We start from the raw sequence: 24718 nt of genomic DNA on the forward strand, positions 1-24718 counted from the left end.
TACACCGCTTTGGGGTTAAGAATAACATTAAATTCAAAAGAAATAAAGACTCGCGCCGCATCCGGGTCCCCGCGCTGTACGTAAAGCTGCTCGCCGACTCAAAGATAACTTTCTATCATCCATCGGTTATTCTATTCTTTAAAAAAAAAAAAGCCTTAACCGAAGAACTGTTAGCAGAAATCTCCCCCCAAAAAATCACTGTCAAATGTCTGCATGAAATGAGACTACTTTATTCCAGTGATCTGTGGTGGTGAATGTGCGAGCGGGAGATCAGTGTTTGCGGCTGGATCAGGGGCGCCGGTAAGTCATGGCGGCGGCGGCGGCGAGGTGGTGAACGCGGTTCACTGAGGGCGCGGCAGGTTCGGCCGCTGACAGACGGTCCCTGGGGTGGTGGGGTGGGGGACAGGACGAAGCAAAGCCCCGGTGCTCATGGTGTGTGCGGGATTTGGACTGGCGAGCGAGCCGCTTCCATCGGGTTTGTGACCGTGGAAGGTGCGGCTCCGGATGAAATTGCCCAACTTGTCTTTGCCCTACCACGTGTATTTCGACTTTGCACCGTCTCTCCTCCGGCAGTAGGATGGTGCGAATGTCAAAGCTTAGAGGGCATAGGTTTAATGCGAGAGGGGTACATTTTAAAGGAGATGTGCAGGGTGAGTGTTTTTGGTGCAAAGCGGTGGATACCTGAAACCAGCTGCCAGGCGTGGTAGTGGAGACAGATAAGACCAAAGATCACAGTGGCATTTAAGGCGCCTTTGGATAGGTACACAGAAATGCAGGATATGAATGGGTATGGATCACGTGCAGGCAGATGAGATCTCCAGTCGGAAGTCGCAAATTTCCACAAGTCGCTTCAAATAATTTCCTACTTTGAGCAAAATACAAAGTGCTGGAGGAACTAAACAGGTCTGACAACATCTGTAGAGGGAAATGGACAGGTGACAATCAGTCTAAAGAAGGATCATGACTCAAAAAGTCATCTGCCCACTCTGATGTTGCCTTACTGAGTTCTTCCAGTAATTTGTTGTTTGTTCCTTGTGTCTCCCTACTTTAAACGTTGAATGCCAACTTTTGTAAAGTCAAGAGTGTTTAGTTGTCATATGTGCCAACAAAAGAGCAACGAGAACAAACAAGTTTCCTTCTGCAAAGACAGGTTAACAAGTTTTAGTTCTCGTGCTTTCGCTTTTTCCAATCAATCAATTATTTATTGTGTTTAGTTTTCCATCGCACTAGGCTTTGTAGTAGATAAATTATTTCCATTTTCAAATATTGCAATGATCACTTCTCAAGACAGACCTTCCCTTGATTCAAATGTACTATTTAGAGTGATATACAACACGGAAACAGGTCCCTCAGCCCAACTCACTTATGCCGAGCAGGACGCCCTATCTAAGGAAGTCCAATTGGCCCATATTCCTCCAAACCTCTTTTAAATGATATTTTACCAGCCTCAACTGCAACTCGTTTCATAATCCCCCCAAAAAAGTTGCTCCTCTTGTTCTTGATTTTTTTCCATCCTGAGAAAGGGACTGCAAATTCATCCTATCTATTCCGGTCATGATTTTACACTCCTCAGCCTCCTGCGATCAAGAAATAAAGTCCGAGTATAAAGTACTAGTTCTAGAATAAAGTATTTGATATCCCATGTTTCATTCCTATGCTATTACCTTGCCCGTCTCTTCCCAAACCCGCTATTTCTCATTTAGATTACATGGACCAGGCTAAGGGCAACAAAAAATATCATCCTGCACATGAAATTAGAGGGTTCTTTATTACCCCCATTTGTTAAATTAATAGGTTAGAGGAGGTACATGTGAACCTCTGTCTTGCCTCTCCCCGTCTATCATGGACAGCATTTTCCAGTAATGGGAGAGTCTAGAAGCAGAGGACCCAGCCTCAGAAAAAAAGGGCATACCTTCAAAGTTGAGATGAGGAGTTGTTTCATTTGCCGAAGGATGGTGAATCTGTGGAATTCATTGCCACAGACAGTTGTGGAGGCTAAGACAATGAGTATTCTTAAAGCAGAGATTGATAGGTTCTTAATTGGGACGGGCATCAAAGGTTATACGGAGAAGGCAGGAGAATGAGGTTGAGAGGGATAATTAGATGTGTCGTGATTGAATGGTGGCGCAGACTTGATGGGCTTAATGGCCAAATTATCCTTCATCTTATGGTCTATTTTACCTAATTTGCCTGGCTGAATTTAAGAATGTGGTTACAATATTTCACCTTTGATCCTTTGAATTGTCAATCTGATCCACATGAAAAACAAAGTTGCGTATAAAGCATATTTGATTTATTTAAACGCCATTGTTCTGGTAATAAATAATTGGCCATACAATTGTCTTTTGTTCTTTCTTTCTCACGGATTGGTCGTTTGCCTTTGATTTTGCTCCAAAGATTTTAAGTAATTTCTCTCACTGTTTATCCTTAGTTTCTAGCAATTTGGAATAAGAATGCTGGTGGTTGTAGGAGGGAAGGAAGGAATAGATTGCTGCTCGGTGTAGGAAATGCCCTCAAAACATAAACTGTTAAGTGCAAAGACTTATTTTTTTTTTAAACAAATCTCTCAAACATTGCTGCCTTTTTATCCTTATTTGATGCTTTTACTTTTTCTTCCCCTTTGTTCTCACACTTGACCAATCAACTTTCTCAGGTGTTCTTCACTTCGATGGATAGCTCTACCATTTAACTACTCTGCCATCTTTCCATTTATCTTCCCCCTTTCTCATGTTCTATTTAAAAAAAAATTATATTCTAAAATTCTGAGATAGGAGCTTTCTTGGTTTGGTGTCTCTTGTGATTGAATTGTAAGAAACAAACTGGTAGTAACCCTGTTGGAGTGAAGCCTATGAAGAGAAATTGAATAACTAGACACTTTTATTCTGAAGCAAGTATCAAGGGAGAACTTTTAAAACACAGAAACTTAAAGACTTCTCTCATCTCTGAGAAAAGGGATTCAACATGTTTATTTTTCCTTGAGATATAACCTCCATGTTGGTATCCTTTGAACCTTATTTGCACCTTCTCTGGTCTCTCCGTCATTTAAGTAACATGATTTGACAACATAATTCTCCAAGGCTATACACAGATTTAAGATCTTTTTCAAATTCTAATGTATACTGAATTGTTTTGTTGCCAGATACAGTAATCTTTCCCAAGGCCAAAAAACATAGTAATGGCAGCACAAATATCAGAAACAGACCAGATAAAACAGGTAATTTTCATTTAATGTTTGCTTGACACTGGAAGTGAATTGATGCATTTCTGTTTCCAATGAAGCCAATATGGGATTTAATGTGATTATTTTTCTCTTCCATCCACCTGCAGTTTAAAGAATTTCTGGGCACATATAACAAACTTACAGAGCACTGTTTTATGGACTGTGTAAAGGATTTCACAACCAGAGATGTGAAAGCAGAAGAGGTATATATTTTACTGATTTATTATTTGAATGGTTTAAGCAATCCCAAGCATTACTCATTGTAACTGCTTCAATAGTACTTTTTATCATGTGTAGCACGGTACAATGAAATTCATTTTTGTATTCAATACAAGCATCACTATATGTAAACACTTATATTTGTTTCACCTGCATTCTTTCATACAATAACTGAGAAAGTCTTGTTTTAATTTTCAAAATCCCAAATGTAATGCTATCCAATTATTTATCTCAACATACAGTATCCTCCATCATTTATTTATTTGCCTCTGTACTCCACAGTTTGAGGTTTGTAATAGAAAAATCACATGTGGTTAAAGTGCACATTGTCAGTTTTTCATAAAGGTCATTTTTATACATTTTGGTTTCACCATGTAGAAATTACAGCAGTGTTTATACATAGTCCCCCCCATTTCAGGGCTCCATAATGTGTGGGACACAGCAATGTCATGCAAATGAAGGTGGTCATGTTTAGTATTTTGTTGCATATCCTTTGCATGCAATGAATGCTTGAAGTCTGCGATTCATGGACATCACCAGTTGCTGGGTGTCTTCTCCGGTGATGCTCTGCCAGGCCTGTATTGCAGCCATCTTTAGCTTATGCTGGTTTTGGGGACTAGTACCTTTCAGTTTTCTCTTCAGCATATAAAAGGCATGCTCAATTGGGTTCAGATCGGGTGATTGACTTGGCCACTCCAGGATTCACCATTTTTTTAAGCTTTGAAAAACTCCTTTGTTGCTTTAGCAGTATGTTTGGGATCATTGTCTTGCTGTAGAATGAACCAGTGGTCAATTAGTTTTTTGGCATTTGTTTGAACTTGAGCAGAAAGGATGTGTCCATACACTTCAGAATTCATTATGCTGCTACCATCAGCAGTTGTATCATCAATGAAGATAAATGAGCCAGTACCTTCAACAGCCAAACATGCCCAGGCTGTAACACCCCCACCACTGTGTTTCACAGATGAGGTGGTATGCTTTGGATCTTGGGCAGTTCCTTCTCTCCTCCATACTTTGCTCTTGCCATCACTCTGATATAAGTTAATCTTCGTCTCATCTGTCCTCGAGACCTTTTTCCAGCACTGTGCTTGCTCTTTTAATTATTTCTTGGCAAACTGTAACCTGGCCATCCTATGTTTGCAGCTAACCAGTGGTTTGCATCTTGCAGTATTTCTGTTCATGAAGTCTTCTGCAAACAGTGGTCATTGACAAATCCACACCTGATTCCTAAGAGTGTTTCTGATCTATCAGACAGGTGTTTGGGAATTTTTCTTTATTATTGAGAGAATTCTTCAGCTGTGGAGGTCTTCCTTGGCCTGTCAGTCCCTCTGCAATTAGTAAGCTCACCAGTGCTCTCTTTCTTAATGATGTTCCAAACAGTTGATTTTGGTAAGCCCAAGGTTTGGCTGATGTCTCTAACATTTTTATTCTTGTTTCTCAGTCCTTATTTAGCTTATTTGACTTTCATTGGCACTATTTTTGGTCCTCATGTTAACAAACAGCAATTAAAGTTTCCAACGGTGATGGAAAGGCTGGAGGAAAGACTAGGTGCTGAGAGCTCTCTTATACCTGCATTAAGGAGGCAATTAAACACACCTGAGCAATTACAAACATCTGTGAAGCCATGTGTCCCAAACGTTATGGTGCCCTGAATTATAGGCATAAATACAGCTGTCATTTCTACATAGTGAAACCAAAATGTATAAAAATGGCCTTTAATAAAATCTGACAATGCACTTTAACCACATGTGATTTTTTGCTATTACAAATCTCAAATTGTGCAGTGCAGAGGCAAATAAATAAATGATGGGTCTTTGTCACAAACATAAGGGACTTGTATGAGAAACCGTATTAAACATTCAGTAATCCAATTGTAATTGATCCATTTTGTGATTTCTGAAAGTAATTAAAATGTCTATAATTACTATGAAACTCAGACTGTCGTTAAAATCCCATTGTTTTTCACAATTATTGTTCGAGAAATTATGTCTGCCATTTTGTCTAATTTGTCCTATTGGTGACAAGACTCCGAATAACGTTGATTCCGGCAACACCCTGAAATAGTGTATCAAGCCATTCATTTCATGTGTAATCAGGGACCAGCTAACAACCCTCATATTCATGAATAAATTAATGAAAGCCCAAACTGGACGACAATAAGGAGATCTTGGATAATCCTGTGTTAATGTGGGATAGAATGAGGGAGGCTGGAAGAGTCAGGTCTTTTGGTAACAAAGAAATAAAGATATTCTTCCCCCTCCCCACCCCCCGTGTACACTGAAGCCAGACAAATTCAATACTCTACTTATAATCATCGGGAAAGTGAGTGAATGTGTGATCGTCTGTTGCTGTCAATAAACTGTCAGTTTAGGTTTTGTCAAGACCACTCAGCACCTTAGCTCATCACAAACAAGGACCAAGAGCTGAATCCAGAGGGGAGAGTGACTGCCCTTCATATCTAGGCAGTATTTGTCCGAGATGGTATCCAGGAGCCATCGTAAAACAAAAGTCAATGGCCATCAGGAGAGAACACTTCACTGCTTGGTTTCATAGAGTAAGATGGGTGTGATTGTTGGAGACTAATCATCTCAGCCCCAGAACATTGCTGAGGTTTTAATTAGGGAGTGTTCTGAGCTACTCATCTTCAGCAGCTTCATCATAAGGTCACAGGAGGGGAGGTTCATTGCACAATATTCAAGTCATCAGCAAATGAGCCAGACCAAGGTCAAAACAACATTCAGGCCAAACAGTAGCAGGCAAATATAATTTCCAAAGGAGCTCAAAATTCTTAAGGGGTTGGCCAGGCTAGATGCAAGAAGATGGTTCCCGATGTTGGGGAAGTCCAGAACAAGGGGTCACAGTTTAAGGCTAAGGGGGAAGTCTTTTAGGACCAAGACGAGAATTTTTTTTTTCACACAGAGTGGTGAATCTGTGGAATTCTCTGCCACAGAAAGTAGTTGAGGCCAGTTCATTGGCTATATTTAAGAGGGAGTTAGATGTGGCCCTTGTGGCTAAAGGGATCAGGGGGTATGGAGAGAAGGCAGGTACATGATACTGAGTTGGATGATCAGCCATGATCATATTGAATGGCGGTGCAGGCTCAAAGGGCCGAATGGCCTACTCCTGAACCTATTTTCTATGTTTCTATAAATCATATAAGCAAAATTAGGCCAATCAGCCCATCGAATCTAGTCCGCCATTCAATCACAGCTGATCTATCTTTCCCTCTCAACCCATTCTCCTGCCTTCTTCCCGTAACCTTTGAACCCCTTACTAATCCTGTCAATATTTGATTTAAAAATACCAAATGACTTGACCCCTACAGCCATTTTTGACGACGAATCCCACAGATTCACCTCCCTCATCTCCTTTCTAAAGGTACATCTTCTCATTCTGAGGTTCTGACCTCTCGTCCTAGACTCCCGAGTGGAAGCATTGCCATCGAATCATTCATCATGGAAACAAGCCCTTTGGCACAACTCGCACACGCCAACCAACATGCCCCATCGACACTAGTCCCATTCGGCCCAAGCTTGGGCCATTACCCTCTAAGCATATCCCATCCATGAATCTGTCTAAATGTTATGCTAGTACCTCCATATCCACTCTGTCTGGGCCTTTCAGTATTCAGTATGTTTCAATGAGATCCCTCCGTGCCCTCACCCCATGTATTCTTATTTGGTGTAACAACCTCACGTGCATATAACACCTTATCATCCGTAAATCCACGTTAAAAAAATCATCCACTGACTCTCCTGTCTATCCTATTTACTTCCTCAAAGAATTCCAACAGATTTGTCAGAAACCTCGTGCTTAATAATCGACTAAAATCTTACCAATCACTGAAGTCAGGCTAACAAGCTCCTCTTTTGCCTCACTCCTTGAACAGTGGAGTAACATTTGCAAATTTTCAGTCCTCTGGAGGGATTCCTAACTAATGATTCTTGAAAGATCACTACTAATGCCCCCACAATCTCTAAAGCTACCTCTTTCAGAACCCTGGGGTGTAGTCCATCTAGTCTTGGTGACTTATCCACCTTCAGACCTTTCAGCTTCCCAAGCACCTTCTCCTTAGTAATAGCAACTCCACTAACTTCTGCCCTTTGATTCTTGAATATCTGACACTGCTGGTATCTTCAGCTGTGAAGACTGACACAAAAGAAATATTCGATTAATCTTTATTCCCCATTACAACTTCTTCAGCGTCATTTTCCAATGGTCCAATGTCCACTGTTGCCTCTCTTTTACTCTTTATGTATCTGAAGAAACTTTTGATATTGCCTTTTTAGTTTCCTTCTATTGGTTTTTAATAGCTTCACAGTCCTTTAGTTTCCCGCTCATCTTTGCATTATATGCCTTCTCTTTGTTGTCTTTAACTTCCTTTGTCAGCTGTGGTCACCTCATTCTCCCTTTAGAATCTTTCTTCCTATTTGGTATGAAAAGATCCTGCATCTAATGAATTACTCCCAGAAACTCCTGCCGTTGCTGCTCCACCATCATTTCTGCTAGAGGCCCTTTCCAATCAACTTTAGCCAGTTCCTCCGTCATGCCTCTTTATTACCTATAAGCAGTGATAAGAGCACATCTGATTTCATCTTGTCCCTCTCAAAATGCACGTTTCATTTTATCATATTATGTCCACTACCTTCAGGTGGGTTCCTTTACCTCAAATTCCCAAGTCAAATCCTGTTCATTACACACTAAATCCAGAATTGCAGTTTCCCTAGTAGGCTCAACTACAAGCTGCACAAAAAAGCCATCTCTTAAGCACTACAAATTCTTTATTTTGAGATCCAGTACCCACCTGTTTTTCCCCCAATCGATCTGTATATTGAAATCCCACATAAGCACATCAACATTGCCTTTGTTATATGCCGAATCGATCTCCTGATGTTTGTTTCCTACATCCTGGCTGCTGTTCAAAGGCCTGTACACAACTCCCATCATGGTCTTTTTTACTTTTGCAGTTTCTTAACTCTACCCAAAAGGATTCTACATCTTCTGATCCTATCATCTCTTGCTAAGGATTGAATTTAATTCCTTACCAGCCCCTCTGCCCACGTGCCTGTCTTTACGATAGGATGTGTATCCTTGGATGTTCAGTTCCCAGCTCTTATCCTCTTTCAGCCAAGTGTCCGTGATGCCCACAATTTTGTACGTACCAATTTCTGACTGCACGATAAGCTCATCCACTTGGGTCTGTATACCACATGCACACAAATAACACTTTTTGTTCAGTTTTCACCACCCCTCTCTAAACATTCTGTTCTATTACTTATCTGGCGACTCCTGTACTCTTCCTTTAACCTCATCCATATAGTTACAATATGTTGAACCCATTCCTCCACCCCCCCCCCCCCCCCCCAACCTTGTAGTTTAAAGCCCTATCTATGCCTCTGGTTATCCAGATCAAATGAGTCTGGACCTTGCCTGTGACATTCAACAGCATTACACACAGTTCCTCCACCATCAACAAAATTGAGTTGCTGTTGATCAGAAACTCAATTGGGCCCACTGCACAAACATTGTGGATAAAAGACCAGGTCAAAGGCTGGGTACTGTGCAACAAGTGACTCACTTTCTACCATCCCCAAGCATTTCCGCCATCTAATATTCAAGAGTGCGATGGAGTACACACCACATGCCTGGAAGAATACAGCTCCAATAAATCTCAAAGCTGGATAGCATCCAACACAAAGCAAACTTCTCCTTTGATACCCCCTTCACCTTCCTAAACATTCATCCCCTACAGCACCTGCAGATCGTAGGTGCAATGTGCATCTGCAAATTGCGCTACAATCACTTAGAGGTTACTCCTGTAGTACTTTCCAAATCCATTGCCCTCCCAGTCATGCATAATCCTGACCTGGAAATGTGGTGCAGTTTCTTCATTGATATGGAGTCTATATTCCGGATAACCGTCCAGCAGTCCCAGTTCAAGGTGGCAGCACCCATTTAAGGCCACTTACAGATGGACAATAAATCCTTGTCTTGCCACTGACTCACACATTCCAAAACATACTATTTGCACATATTATCTTGAAAATTTGTGATTTTGCTTTCACATTATCAATATATACTGTAGAACACAGTATGTGATAACTTTATTTTTGTTAGCAATATTCAATCTAATTATATATATTTTTAAACACAGATGACTTGTTCAGAACACTGCCTTCAGAAATATTTGAAGATGACCCAAAGAATATCTATGCGGTTCCAAGAGTACCATATTCAACAAAATGAAGCATTAGCAGCAAAAGCAGGACTAATTAGCCAACCTCGTATGTAACAAAGGACCATTTGAGAGGTAGGGTATAAATGGTGCAAGTCACTTGTGTAAATAGAAGAATGGCCGCATTTATAATGTCCAGAATGCTGGCGTCAAGCAAAATGAACGTTATAATCAAGTGAAGGTAGATGGAAACAGGAATTCAATACATTGATGGACCAAGCCTTCTGTTTTATTTTGAAAGTGATTGGTACAGTTTTAGAATTAGTTTGTAAACTCGATTCAACATTAAATCAGAGGTTAGAGTTTACGATGATGGAATAAACTTTGTTGGAGCCGAAGAAAGCGTAAACATTTTATTCAACGTCGTCATCTACCAAATTCTGTATGTTCATTCCTGCAAGGAAACGCTGAAAGGTGGGAAAGAAATTATTAGAAATACTATTGTCAGACGTCTTTAAATCATTAAAGTCAAAACAATCAATGTGCATTGCAATAATTACTTCACTGGCAAACAGTAGCAAGATTAACATTTACATTGACTCAGGTCATTATTGAAACTATGAAATGTTTAATTTGAAGTAAAAATTCTTCGATCATTTAAGAAAATCATTGAATTGATATGGAAAAAGAAATGGGTATTGTCACACCTGTCGAACAGCTGGCAATCTTTGGATGAGCATTTGGAACACTTGGTGTGGTAGTGTTTGCTGGAGAACCTGTAACAGTTGCTGGGGCTGACCACAGACTGACACTGCATTGCTTAAATGATCAACTCCTTTCTCATAGTCACCTGAAAAAACAGCAAAGCGATGGTATGGTGAATACAGGCATTGTCCAGCAAAAGTATAAATGTTCCAGTACCAGACAAATTGCGGGAATAAATATGCCTTCCCATCACCACTAATATTCTGGAAATATTTTTTAAATCAAGCTATTTCAATGATGTGTTACAGGACTAATGATCTTTTAGTACAATAATCCTGTAACCTGCATCATTTTATTTCCAAAGAAACTAGCTTAGATGTCAAGTAGCATATCTTTGAAGAACAAATCTCATCCTTGTTTTTTTTCCGTCAACGATATCAGAACAGTATTACATCTGTTTGATTCAATTTCAATGACTGCATGAGGAAAATCTTCTAATCATCTATCTGCTCCTTGGCTCAATTTGTATATGCTTGCACAAATGAGCAAATAAATCTTTTTGCCATTTTGTTGATATGATTTATTAAATGGGCAAGTATACAAGGGATACTGCATTTACTTGCTCTTGAAAATATCCAGACTAGATTTCAGTATTTTCCCTATTGATGTGTAGGAAAGAGCTATAGATGCTGGTTTAAATCGATGGTGGACACAAAATTCTGGAGTAACTCAGCGGGTCAGGCAGCATCCCTGGAGAGAAGGAATGGGTGACGTTTTGGCTCGAGACCCTTCTTCCGTCTGAAACGTCACTCAGTCTGAAGGATCTCGACCAGAAACGTCACCCATTCCTTCTCTCAAGAGATGCTGCCTGATCCACTGTTTTCCCTATTGATGTCATGCTAACCCATTTCTGTTTTCTTTCCCACTCCTTTAAGAAATGGAGTTACATTTTTTTTCCATTCTGTAGTAAAATCTATGAAATGTTGGAAGTTTATTACTAGTAAACATAGAAACATAGAAAATAGGTGCAGGAGTAGGCCATTTAGCCCATCGAGCCTGCACCGCCATTCAATATGATCATGGCTGATCATCCAACTCAGTATCCTGTATCTGCCTTCTCTTCATACCCCCTGATCCATTTAGCCACAAGGGCCACATCTAACTCCCTCTTAAATATAGCCAATGAACTGGCCTCAACTACCTTCTGTGGCAGAGAATTCCACAGATTCACCACTGTGTGAAAAATGTTTTTCTCATCTCAGTCCTAAAAGACTTCCCCCTTATCCTTAAACTGTGACCCCGTGTTCTGGACTTCCCCAACATCGGGAACAATCTTCCTGCATCTAGCCTGTCCAACCCCTTAAGAATTTTGTAAGTTTCTATAAGATCCCCCCTCAATCTTCTAAATTCTAGTGAGTAAAAGCCAAGTCTATCCAGTCTTTCTTAATATGAAAGTCCTGCCATCCCAGGAATCAGTATGGTGAACTTTCTCTGTACTGCCTCCATAGCAAGAATGTCTTTCCTCAGATTCGGAGACCAAAACTGTACACAATACTCCAGGTGTGGTCTCACTAAGTGGTACAACTGCAGTAGAACCTCCCTGCTCCTATACTCAAATCCTTTTGTACGAATGCTAACATACCATTCGCTTTCTTCACTGCCTGCTGCACCTGCATGCCTACTTTCAATGACTGGTGTACCATGACACCCAGGCCTCGTTGCATCTCCCCTTTTCCTAATTAGCCACCATTCAGATAATAGTCTACTTTCCTGTTCTTGCCACTAAAGTGGATAACCTCACATTTATCCACATTATACTGCATCTGCAATGCATTTGCCCACTCACCCAACCTATACAAGTCACCTTGCAGCCTCCTAGCATCCTCCTCACAGCCAACACTGTCCCCCAGCTTCGTGTCATCCGCAAACTTGGAGATGTTGCATTCAATTCCCTCGTCCAGATCATTAATATATATTGTAAATAGCTGGGGTCCCAGCACTGAGCCTTGCGGTACCCCACTAGTCACTGCCTGCCATTCTGAAAAGGACCCATTTACTCCTACTCTTTGCTTCCTGTCTGCCAGCCAGTTCTCTATCCACATCAATACTGAACCCCCAATACCGTGTGCTTTAAGTTTGCATACTAATCTCTTATGTGGGACCTTGTCGAAAGACTTCTGAAAGTCCAGATATAACACATCCACTGGTTCTCCCTTATCCACTCTACTAGTTACATCCTCGAAAAATTCTATAAGATTCGTCAGATTCATCACTATCTCCATAGGTGCCACCTATCGAAATCTAAAAGTGGCTGACATTGTATTTTGCCAAATCATTTCCTTTTTAAAGATCTCTGGAAACTTTTACAAGCTGTCGAGGTTTTTTGCCCAACTACTCTCATATTCTAGTTCTCATTTTCTTTTGGAAGCCTCTGTCCTATTTTGCCGAAATCTTTCTCGATCCTCAAGTGTACCGGGTTTTTGTTTTGGCACAAGGTAAGCTTTTTTACTTTGATCTAATACCATCTTTAGCTTATCTTGGTAACTGCAATGGATACTTAAACTTTTTTTTGTCTCATTATGACTTGCAAATTATATATTCATTTGTTAAGACATATCCTTTTCATGTTATTTGACAATCTACCACTCAGTTATTTTATTCATATTTAAGACCCAAGTTTCATATTGAACTCAACAGTGAAATACAGTATTCAACGTGGTAAAATTGCAGATGCTGAATCTGATATTTAAAAAAACTGGAAACTTTCGGCAAGTAATACAGCTTGTGGAAAGAGAAACAGAGTTAATGTAGGAAGGAAACAACTAATGTCTTTGACCTGAAGTGCGATATCCTTTTTTTCCCCCACAGATATTGCCCAAATGGCGGAGTGTTTGCAGTATTCTTTTTATTTTCACTTAAGAACATACAGTACAATTTGTAAATGGTATATGGATGGTGGAGGGAGTTCTAGGCAATGGTTGGGTTGCAGTCAAGTGGTCTGCTTGATCCTGGATTGTTTTAATGTTGTGAGATGTTCATGGGACTGGATTCATCAGTGCAAAATGTGGTCTGATTGTTAGAGTAGATAGTGAACAATAATACCCCAGGTTTACCTCTTGCTAATAATTCTTCTCCCAACTGGACTTCTTCAAGAAAAAACTTCTGTATTGCTTCAACATCTTTTAAATCTGGTAACTGGAATTACAACATGACTTTGAGAAACATACATCCGAACTCTGATATTTACTGTAAACTTGAAAATTGCATTGTTGTTACATAAAGAATCAGCTTGTTTTTACATTATATTTTTACATTCATCAGTGGTGATAACGTTTGATCGAATCTTGTCACGTTGCATTTAACTAAAATTAAAATTTGTTTTCACATTACACATTTAACACAACAAATTATTCCAGAAATAAGAGGTGAAATTAGATAAGACGAATAGATGTTCCATCAAAAGATGACATATTGAAGAGGAGGAAATTGTAGATATTTAGAAAGGGAATTCCACAGATTGGCGAATTAGCCGTTGAACAACTAAAATAAGGAGTAACAAGCTTGGAAAATCACATTTATTTCAAAGGATCATAAAATTGAAAAAAGAGAGAAAAAGTCCTGGAGGGAACTGTAAACAAGAATGAGAATTTAAAAACTGAGATGCAAGCACAGAAGCAAAATTTGAACAAGACCTGATCCAGGTTAGGGGGGACATGAAGTTTTAACTTGAAGTACAAGCTTAGATAAATAAGATACTTTTGAATACTCGTGTCCAAATGTATTAAAAAACTTGGAGGATGATTTCAACAGGTGTTGCGCAATGGGATGCAATGAAATGGAATTCACTGCTCTTAGTGACAGCATAGAAACATTTTCTGACTCAAGTCTATATTCATGACACCAAAGCTATGACACCAAAGTTGAAAAATTTGATTTGGTTTCAGACATTTAACAGATAAAGAAACAGAGTCGGTGGCTATGGAATGGAATTTAGTGGAGACTGAAGGGAACAACTGAGGTCTTGCCAGAAACACTACGAAATGCAGATGCTGGTTTTAACAAAAAAAAACAGGAGTAAATCACTGGGTTAGGCAGCTTCTCTGGAGGACATGGATAGGCGACTTTTCTGGTTGAGATCCTTCTTCTGGATGATTGTAGGACAGGGCAGAAAGCACGGAAAGCATTGGGGGCAAGACAAAGGCTGGCAAGTGATAGGTGGATACAGGTCGGGGGGGGGGGGGGGGAGTGGGAGTTGACTGGAAGATCAGTAGACAAATACGAGAGGTGAAAAGGAGACAAAAAGGTGTCAAATAAGGGGAGTGAAATATGAAGCCAGAGAGAAGGGGAGGGGGAAAAGAGGATGGAATAGCAGGAGAAATGGCTGATACGTCCCCTGCAGTTGCTGGAGAAAGTACCTGGGGAAGAGACAGTTTGAGTGGGAAGGCAAGAGTCAACCAAGGAGTTGTTGAAGGGTCTCAGAAAGGGATGGGTAGGGAAGATGTGACTAGTGGTGGGGTCACATTGAAGGTGGCGGAAATGTTGTTAAATGATGTGTTGGCTGCGGAGGATGGTGTGGTGAAAGGCAAGGACCAAAGGAACTCTCGTACACCTTCTCATGTCTATCCTTCAAAGCCTTCAACAGCTTTTAATCCCCAGGCCCCCATTGGCTCATCTTCTGTTTGGACATTCAGTCCATTCTCCACTAGGAGGATCTCAGGGCCCTTTGTTTTTTTTTCCCTTTATCAGAGACCCTATCAGTTCCCCTCTACTCTCTCCTCCATCAAGCAGATTTTGTCTTCATCCTCAACAACTTCTCTTTTGATTCTTCTTACATCCTTCGTTAAAAGTGTGGCCATAGGCCCCAACTATGACTGCCTTTTTGTTGGTTACACCTTATTCCAAACATATACCCGCACCATCCCCAACTATTTCTCTGCTACATCGACGACTGTGTTGGGGCTGCTTCCTGCACCTGTGCTAAACTCATTGATTTCAACAATTTTAACACCAACGTACACAATTAGTGGCACCTCTCTCCCCCATCTTTATCTCCATCACGGAGGACAGACTATTTATTGATATTTACTATAAACCCACTGATTCGCAGTTATCTGGACTACACCTCCCACCCTATTTGTTGCAAGTACGTCACCCCCCTAGTCTCAATTTCTCCTCCTTCGCATCTGCTCCCAAGATGAGGTGTTCTATTATAGACAAAGGTGCTGGAGTAGGCCATTCGGCCCTTCAAGCCAGTACCGCCATTCAATGTGATCATGGTTGATCATCCACAATCAGTACCCCGTTCCTGCCTTCTCTCCATATCCCCTGACTCCGCTATCTTTAAGAGCCCTATCTTGAAAGTATCCAGAGAACCGGCCTCCACCGCCCTCCGAGGCACAGAATTCAACAGACATACAACTCTGTGTGAAAAAGTGTTTCATCTCCGTTCTAAATGGCTTACCCCTTATTCTTAAACTGTGGCCCCTGGTTCTGGACTCCCCCAACATCGGGAACATGTTTCCTGCCTCTAACGTGTCCAAACCCTTTATAATCTTATATGTTTCAATAAGATGCCCTCCTTCTAAATTCCAGAGTATACAAGCCTAGCCGCTCCATTCTCTCAGCATTTGACAGTCCTGCCATCCCAGGGATTAACTTTGTAAACCTATGCTGCACTCCCTATTCTATTTTAAGACATCAAGATGTACTCTTTCTTTCGTAAACAAGGTTTCCCCTCTGCTGTTGTAGATGTATCCGTCACCCATGTCTCCTGTATGTCCCGCAGTTTTGCCTTTGCACCCCCTTCCTCCAGACGGAACAAGGATAGAGTTGCCCTGGTCCTAACCTCTCATCAGCCTCCTCACACAACACATCGTTCCCCGACATTTCTGCCACCTTTAACATGATTTCCCCCCCCACCCCACCCCCCAGTCATTTCTTATTATCCTCACTCTTTGCTTAGAGACCTCCCCTTCTGCAACTCCTTGGTTCACTCATAATCCTAGCTCCCAAACTGCCCCCTTCCCAGGTACAGTCCACTGCAAACACAGGAGATATAACAACTGTTCCAATACCTCAACCCACAGATCCATCCAGGGACCTCAACAGCCTTTCAAGGTGAAACAGAGGTTCTGTGCACCTCCAGCCTTTCCAGGTGAAACAGAGGTTCCATGCACCTCCCATTTACTGCATTCAATACTCCCGATGTGGCCTTTTTTACATCAGTTAGACCAATTATAGTCTAGGCGACCATTTTGCCAAACACATGCTCGATACGCCAAGGCCTGCTGGACATCCTGCTTACTTACTATTTTAACTATCTTTCCCATACCGCCCTTTCTATCCTGGGCCTCCATTGTCAGAGCAAAGGCACAGACAAGCTAGAGGAACAGCAGCTCATGTTCCACTTGGGTAATATACAACTAAACAGTGTGAACATTGACTTGTCCAATTTTCCCCCCCTCTCTATCCTGTGCCGCTCCTGCTGCGCACACATTTCTCCTATTATTCTGGCCCCTCCATCCCCTTCCACCTAAATCCCTACCTCTGGCTTTTCATTTCACACCTCTCCTTTTGTCTGCTATTCATCTCTTGCTGTTGTCCAGCTATCTGCCAGTTAAATCCCCCATGCCACCATCCACCTATCATTTGTCAGGCTTTGCTCCACTCCTACCTTTTCCATCTGTCCCTTCTACAATTAATCTGAAGAAGGATCGCAACTGGAAACATCATCTATCCAGGTCCTCCAAAGATGCGCCCGATCTGCCGAGTTACTTTTGGAATTGCAAACGAGCAATCTGTTTGGACACTACTTCATTATCATCCTTCATATATCAATGTGGAGTATTAAATGTAGTTAGGCTATTGTCTCTCCACATTTCACCCCAAGCATGTCCTCACCATGTATTTCCTGGAATGTTATTTCATGTAACACATACCCCAAAGCAGATCAACAAAACTAATCAGAAATTACAAAAGCCCTGAATGTAAGTGTGATCAGAAAACTAAGCAGAAACCAGGCACTGAACCCAGTCTATATGTACGCCAACATCTCAACAGTTAAGCATTTATGATAATGCCACTGGTACAGGAGGATGTTACCTTGCCAATACATTCATTTGCTTTATCCTGTTGTTTCAGTTTTCTTCTTCCTGTAATTTTTTTTTAAGTCAGTACAGCTATTTAAAAACATAAATGTAAACATTGTAATATGAAACGCTATTTTGGAATTTGGAAGCAGAACATAGATAAGGTCAATGTAAAAGCATTTAAATACGATGTCGCTGATGACCCAGGACTGCAGATTATATGAATGATAACAACGGTGTCTCAATATAAATTGTTTACGAGTATAAATGGTCACAATTTCGCACTGTCAGTGACAATACCATTTATGCACTTCTGAGTATATAAAGAAAATTACCCAAGGAATAATTACAGCAGTTGCAGCAATATAATATTTAACTTATCTTGTAAATAAAGTATTTCTCATTCAAACAATCACGTTTGTCATTATTTAAAAAAATACTCTGCCTCAGTAGTGACTCAAATGACCACAACTTCAAATGTTCTTTAAAGTTTAAGCAGACGTTTACTTTTGATACAGTGATTATATACACTCTACCCATATATACACTTTGCTCTTAAACACATTAGTCTGATTACAGTTGATAAAGTTTTACTTCACTTTATCAGAGCCAAAAGCACATATATTAAAATGTTTAATTTACAGCCAAGATAAAAAAAGCTGGGCCTTAAATGTCAAATAACAAATAGTTCAAGCCTCACTTTAGTTTTTGTAACTTTTCCTGATACTGAATCAGTAATTATTAATTTATTATCATTGTTCTGACATGCACTTTAGATCTGAAATAGTAAACTGTAACTAAAAATCACAGACCTTGGATAATTGCAATATATTGGATAATTGCAATATATTACATTAACATTGTACAAAAATGTATATTTACTTTTTAAAAAATCAGGTCACGCTTCTTTCTATTATATGAAACAAATAAATTCATAAAACGTTAGTCCTACAAAAATTCTGTGACCTGTTTTAGTTCTTTTCTTACCCAATGAATTCAACAAAATAAAAGCAGCTGTAAAATGCTAAAAGAAATGTATGTTCCGTCCTTGAAACTTGATTTATTTCTGCTAATTAAATAAGGACGTCAGAATACCAACAAGGACGTGTTCTCTAAGTTTGCATAATGGCTGTACTATAGTTGGCAAATCAAAACTTAAAACAAATACTAATTGTTTTGCAAACTTCTAAAAATTCAGTGTTGCAACCTGTTATTGTCTGCCACTCTTGCATACTTATAATGACTGCCAAACAACTGAGAAGCTGGAAGGGGGGGGGAAACTGAGGGGGAAATTTGGTGAACCACCATTACTGTCTGATTAAACATTTTTTAAAGTCAGTATCAAATGAACCATTAGTTAAAATTCTCTTCTCATAATATATTTGACCCGGTTACCCGTGCAACCAGCAATTGACGGGCATGTAGCCAGCAGCTGTTACTGTAGTATCCCTTTAGCTCAAGCAACCATAAATTAATTTTTACTCCTATTCTTTCGTATCCTTTCCCACTTCTGCCACACTACCATACCCTGGTTTATAACAAGTTTTAATCATGCTTTTGAATTAATTTCTACATGTGAAACACATGTAAATGGGCACTTCTAAGAATGGGCCAGTCCCTCAATATTACTCGAAAACGTCAAGCAAGAATAGACAGAGAAACACAAAATGCTAAAGTAACTCAGCGGGACAGGCAGCATCACTGGATATCAGAAATGGGTGACGTTTCAGGTCGAGACCCTTCAGGGGTGACCCTACATTTTGTGTCTACGGTGTAAACCAGCATCTGCAGTTTTTCCTACACAGGCAAGTATATATGCGATTTGAGGAAATAACGCCAACATGATGCTGCCTAGATGGTAAACTAATTTACCCAATCTATTTTAATTACGCTTTCTTCAAGTATTTGCTACTATAGTAGTTTGGCGTAAGTGAACGTCAACCATAAATAACTTGCATTTATACAACTCTGACATACATCTCAATGTGATACGCATTAAGGTAACCAACAAAATGTAAATAGAGGTACTAAAAAGACGTAACAATAGAAAGTGTAATGAAAAACGAATGACCAGAACTGAATTAGACGTGGGGAAAGTTTTTGGAGTTAATGTTGTTGCTAATTGACTCTGTTCCTCCTTGCACGGTTCCACAGCTCTCGGACCCACTCAGCATTCCCAGTAGACGTCCATGATTTAATTTGATTTTCTATTAGCATGAAACTCCGTCCACTCCTTGTGCACCGCAGCCGCCACCAAACACCCAGGTGTCGCTGGTAACAGTGATGCAAAACCTCGGAGAGGACAACCACTTACTTTCCCGCAGTTTTATTTTGAAATCCGGAGCAGCTCTTCTTTTCCTGTCAAAGTATATGCAATAACCGATGAACACCGCTCCGAAGACCCCGGCCACGATGGCCCCCGTCCTCCCAGCCAGCGGCATTGCGACCTGCCGCCGTTCTCGCCCGCCGACTCCCGGAAGTATAACCCGGAGGGCGTCGCCTTCACCCTGGCCCAGCCTCCGCAGAGTCGGAGTCCTACCATCTTTCTGACCAAAGATCTTAGAGCAGATCTTTGTTTCTGACTGGCATGCCGGCATTTCTCTCCCTCTCGACCCTCTACTATCTTTGCTCTCGACAGGAGCACCTCGACTGGACTCAGTCATAAAGTTGTACAGCACAGACACAGGCCATTCGACCCATCCTGGCATACTGGGCTGGTCCCAGTTGCCCGCATTTGCCCTTAACCCGACCGATCCATCAAAGATTCGCTATCCATGTAGCTATCAAAATGTCGATTAAAGTTGCAATTCTATCCGCTTCTTGAGAGTCAAGCAGCAGCTATGGAGGAAAGAAAGGTGACGTTTCGGGTCAGAACCGAACCGTTTCCTCCAGGCCTGAAGAAGAGTGCCGATCGAATCTCGAGATGCTGCTTGAAATGTCCCCTAATCATCTTTCACATCTCAATAGGGAGGTTTCACGGCAGTCGGGTCACGACCAATGACCCGTACTGTTGCTACGCTACTCCAAATGGATTACATGCGATGTACTGCATGTAGGCACTTACCATTGTTTCCAGCGTAGCGGGCCCGTTAAAACCCGCTGAAATTGTCAATATTTGCGCTGTAAATAATTATGGAAATCGGGATAAGCGTGTGAGACATTTTGCCTACTTCAGAATTCCAAAATTGAGGAGAAATGACGGTAGATAGAAACAAGAGCTGAAGGGACAACAACAGCCAGTGTGCTTGGCGAACATTGGCCGTTTGCTCACTGCATTTCATCAACAGTAAGGCAGTATTTGTGTTTTTTCTTGATTCCTTTGGCATCTAAAAAGTTTCAGAAGTGATAAATCTGGCTGTAATTTTTTTAAATCGCCCATGGTTCTCGTGGGTTTTTACATACAAAATGAAAACGCATCTGAAGAAAAATTTACAGCCAGATTTATCCCTTCTGAGAATTTTTAGATTCCAAAGGAATCAAGAAAAAACACAAATAATGCCTTACTTGATGAAATGCAGTGAGCAAACGCGATAATTTCCAATATTTTCAATGTTTACCAAGCACTTTAGCTGCTGTAGTCCCTTCAGTTCTCGCTTCTCTATACCTTCATTTCGCTTCACGTTTGGAATTCTGAAGTTGGGTACACGTCTCTCACACTTACCCCGACCCACAATTTTTTACAGCGCAAAAATTCAACATTTTGGCGGTTTTTAACAGGTAGGAAAGTACGCGTTTCTAGCATTAATAACATATACCGGAAGTGACGGATGTCTTCCAGTTGGATTTAGCGGCTCCGTACGTCGAGCCCTATGACCCGGTGACCTTTCGTGCAACCACCCAAAAAAGGTCACTCCTCGCCTTCCGTGCTCAAAAGAAAACAGTCCCAATCCCTCTCTGTGAAAAGGTTGCCCAGAGGACCCGTTTAAATCTCTCACATATGGGCGTTAGTTTGCTGTTCTGATCGCCCTGCTGCAGGAAGTATGTCATTAACTTGTATTCAGGAAGTTGTTACCTGGTCTTGGGGGACAGGCTGGGACGTTTTTCTTTGGAACGTAGGAGGCTGAAGGGTTACCTTATTGAGATGTACAAAATCACAAGGGGATTAAGTGATCACTCACCCTTTTTTCCCCAGGGTAGAGGATTCTAAAAGTAACGAGACCAAGGGGGAACCAATTGGGTCCCGTCCCCTCAACGCGCGGTGGGGGGGGGGGGCTGCAGCGTCACACACAAACCACCCCCTTTATGAATATTATTCATTTGCTCCTTTTACCCCATCCCCTGCCCTATCCGCTCACGCATAACCCCCAACTGCACAGGCGCGGCTAGAGGGGGTGGGGGTAGAGATTGAGGGGTGGGAGGGTCGCGGCATCACAGGGGAGGGCTGGTTCCCGAAGGCAATACTCCACCACTCACCCATAGGTCCCAATAATCACCACTCCTAGAGAGGGAGGGAGGGGGGCAGAGGGGCAGAGAGGGGGAGGGGGGGGCAGAGAGGGGGAGGGGGGGGCAGAGAGGGGGAGGGGGGGGCAGAGAGGGGGAGGGGGGGGCAGAGAGGGCAAGGGGGGGGCAGAGAGGGGGAGCAGAGAGGGGGAGGGGGGGCAGAGAGGGGGACACCAATGCTCCACCACGCACCCATAGGTCCCAATATTCACCACTCCCTACAGAGGGGGGGGGGGGGGGGCAAGCACCTACCCATGTCGTAAAGCAGCAGCCTCCCCACCCTCTCCCCCTCCCTCTCTTTCTCTGCCCCGAGGGGGGGGGGGGTAGAGAGGGAGGGGGTAGAGGCAGCACCTACCCAGGTCGTAGAGCAGCAGAGCCCCATCAGGCGCCGGACCCGAGCCAGGCTGTGGCCAGCGTGGACCCGAGCGATCCGAGGACGGTCAAAAGCAGTGGAGGGCCGGCCGGTCGTGGCTTCCGCGTGACAGACAATCGGGCGGCCAGGTGTGATCGGGATCACCAGCGAGGAAAAGGCCTCACGATTGCCAGAGTCCCTGCGATCGACGGATGGATCGCAGGTCTCCATAGATGTTCTCTCCCAGAGGGAGTAATGACCGCCACGATCAACTTCCCATCGTGCTGTCCCGCACCCTCACCCGTACCCGCGTGGTGATAATGGCAGCCGCAATGTTCAAGAACTTCAAGGAGCCCAGCGGAGCGTGCAGCATGACCTGAGCAGCAATTTAAAACGCTAAGTGACAAATTTAAAGAAGTGAAAGTTAAGAAGCCAAGAAGTACAGAAGACAGAACAGGGGTGACGTCACTCGCAGCGCGAGCAGAGGTAGGCAGGCAGAGCCATTATGACGTCATCAGCGAGACCATCTCATTTATTTACAAAGTTATTTGAATTTTTTGAACATTTTCATAAATAACACGGGATATAATGAATCAAATTTTCAGATGAGGCATCATGGCGTATATCTCTATCAGAATATGTAAAAATGTCATCGTTAGCACGTCGTGTTTTCGAAGAGATGTGAATCACAGATGAACACACAAATAAATACGTCCACATCCAAGATCAGAGTTCTATAATTATAGAGATGGGCTTAAGGTGAGAGTGTAACAATTTAAGAGGACCTCAAGGACAACCTTTTCACGCAGAGGGTGGTCCGAATCTGGAATGAGCTGCCAGAGGGGGCTGTAGAGAGAGTTAACAGACATTTTGACAGGACATCTATGGATAGGAAAGGTTTGGAGGGTTATGGGCCATTTGCAGGCAAATGGGACTAGCCCAGTATGCTAACTTGATTGAAGTAAAGCAGAATGAGGACGTTAAAGACATTAACCCAGACAAAATAATGAGGGAGTTTAAAAAAAAATGCAGAGCAGGACATACACAAAAATGCAGAGCAAGTCCTCCACCAAAAAACCTGAGGCCCAACACAAGCTTGAGAAACAGCATCTGGGCATGTTGCAGACTTCCAAACTCAGAAATCATTTCCACAACTTCAGGTAACTTTGATTTCTCAGTTTGCATCAGTCATTCATCTATACATAGAATTCAACACGGAAACAAACCATTTGGCCCACAATGACCATTCAGAACATGCTGCCAAATAAAACGAATCTCCTCTGTCTACACGTGATCCATATCCCTCCATACTCACATGCCTATCCAAAGCCTACCTAAAACCAGTTGTATCTGCCTCCACGACTACCCCTGGCAGCATTCTTGGGACCCACCACTCTACAAAAAGTCACCCGTGTACATATTTAACGTTTTCCCTCTCACCTTAAAGCTATGCCCTTTAGTCTATGACATTTCCACCCAGAAAAAAATGGTTCTTTCTACCCTATGTCTTTGTTATTTTTTTCGTATTTTTTTTATTTTAAGTAATATTTTGTATTATCTACATAGTTCTTTTTTTTTTAAATTTCTGGGAGTAGGGGACTTGCCCAGTCTTACCTGCTAGGAATGTCCTGCTCTGCATTTCACAACTCCTATATTATTTTGTCTATGATCTCACCCTCCAACTCCTATCATTGGCCAAATAACCTTGTTTACACGGCTAATCCTCATGATCACCCTTGTTTTACCCTGGTAGAAGCACCTCCAACCCCAGCATCCATGCAGCTTCACAGAATCCTTTTATCTTATTTTCATTTCTGATGAAGGGTCTCCAACCTGAAACATTGGCTCTGTATCTCTTCTTGAAGATGCGGCCTGACCTGCTGAGTATTTCTGATTGAGTGAAAATTATAATCTTGTTCTTTCTCTGTGAATAAGCTGAGGGTAAAATATCCTTGCACCGTACACTTAAACCTATTGTTAAATAGAAACAGTAGTCAATCAATCGGTGGGGTTTTTATCCATTCACACATCAACAAAATCTGCTTTGTGCCAAACCAAGATACCAGATGACTACTCACATGACAAGGCCAGAAATCCAAAAGAGAGTTCAAAATTAGTCATACAGCATCTACACATCTAACATTTTGAAATAAGAGTACAGCCATGAGTTCATTGATGCAGGTTAAACATTTCAATCCTTGTTTCATTCATTACCTATTGGAAAAGTTTCAATCATTATAAACAATAAGGCATTAATTATAAACATGAACAAATTAAATTCAGTATTTTTTCAATTCCCTAGTTTTCAAAAATTATTTTTTTTAGATCAGTTTCTAGAATCTCAAAGCTGTTTGGTAAATGGTCAGAGAAAAAAAAATACAAAATTCTACTTCAGGGACACTCTTCATTTGTAACATATTAGGATTGCACAACAATACATCGTACTCTGAACAAGAGTGTATTTTGTTAGGATGCGGTTCATTTGAAAAATGTCTCAATTATTAGATGGAATCTTTGAC

General features: G+C 41.6%; 2 protein-coding genes and 1 long non-coding RNA gene across 9 annotated transcripts; 2 read left to right on the top strand and 1 right to left on the bottom strand.

Moving 5' to 3' along the window:
* Positions 1-44: 44 nt before the first annotated feature.
* On the top strand, positions 45-13708 carry timm9 (translocase of inner mitochondrial membrane 9). 7 transcript variants are annotated; one of them, XM_033027191.1, is made up of 5 exons: positions 45-300; positions 3140-3214; positions 3328-3423; positions 9594-9749; positions 13188-13708. In XM_033027191.1, exons 2-4 carry the CDS (start codon positions 3176-3178, stop codon positions 9729-9731), a joined length of 273 nt encoding a protein of 90 aa, XP_032883082.1. In that variant the 5' UTR covers positions 45-300; positions 3140-3175; the 3' UTR covers positions 9732-9749; positions 13188-13708. The 7 variants fall into 7 exon arrangements, with proteins under 7 accessions (XP_032883082.1, XP_032883078.1, XP_032883083.1 ...); XM_033027187.1 differs by lacking the exon at positions 13188-13708 and having other exon boundaries at positions 9594-10159; XM_033027192.1 differs by lacking the exon at positions 13188-13708 and having other exon boundaries at positions 99-300; positions 3146-3214; positions 9594-10159.
* tomm20l (translocase of outer mitochondrial membrane 20 like) lies at positions 9882-19908 on the bottom strand. Its single transcript, XM_033027186.1, has 5 exons — positions 19722-19908; positions 17421-17470; positions 13433-13514; positions 10322-10464; positions 9882-10081 (listed from the first exon to the last, which is right to left on the bottom strand). Exons 1-5 carry the CDS (start codon positions 19846-19848, stop codon positions 10028-10030), a joined length of 456 nt encoding a protein of 151 aa, XP_032883077.1. The 5' UTR covers positions 19849-19908; the 3' UTR covers positions 9882-10027.
* On the top strand, positions 15885-17816 carry LOC116977021. The gene is made up of 2 exons (XR_004413102.1): positions 15885-16436; positions 16474-17816. It is a non-coding gene; the product is annotated as an uncharacterized LOC116977021 (long non-coding RNA).
* Positions 19909-24718: the final 4810 nt, after the last annotated feature.

The sequence above is a fragment of the Amblyraja radiata genome, chromosome 9, assembly GCF_010909765.2.
Source record: "Amblyraja radiata isolate CabotCenter1 chromosome 9, sAmbRad1.1.pri, whole genome shotgun sequence".
NCBI classification, from domain to species: Eukaryota; Metazoa; Chordata; class Chondrichthyes; order Rajiformes; family Rajidae; genus Amblyraja; species Amblyraja radiata.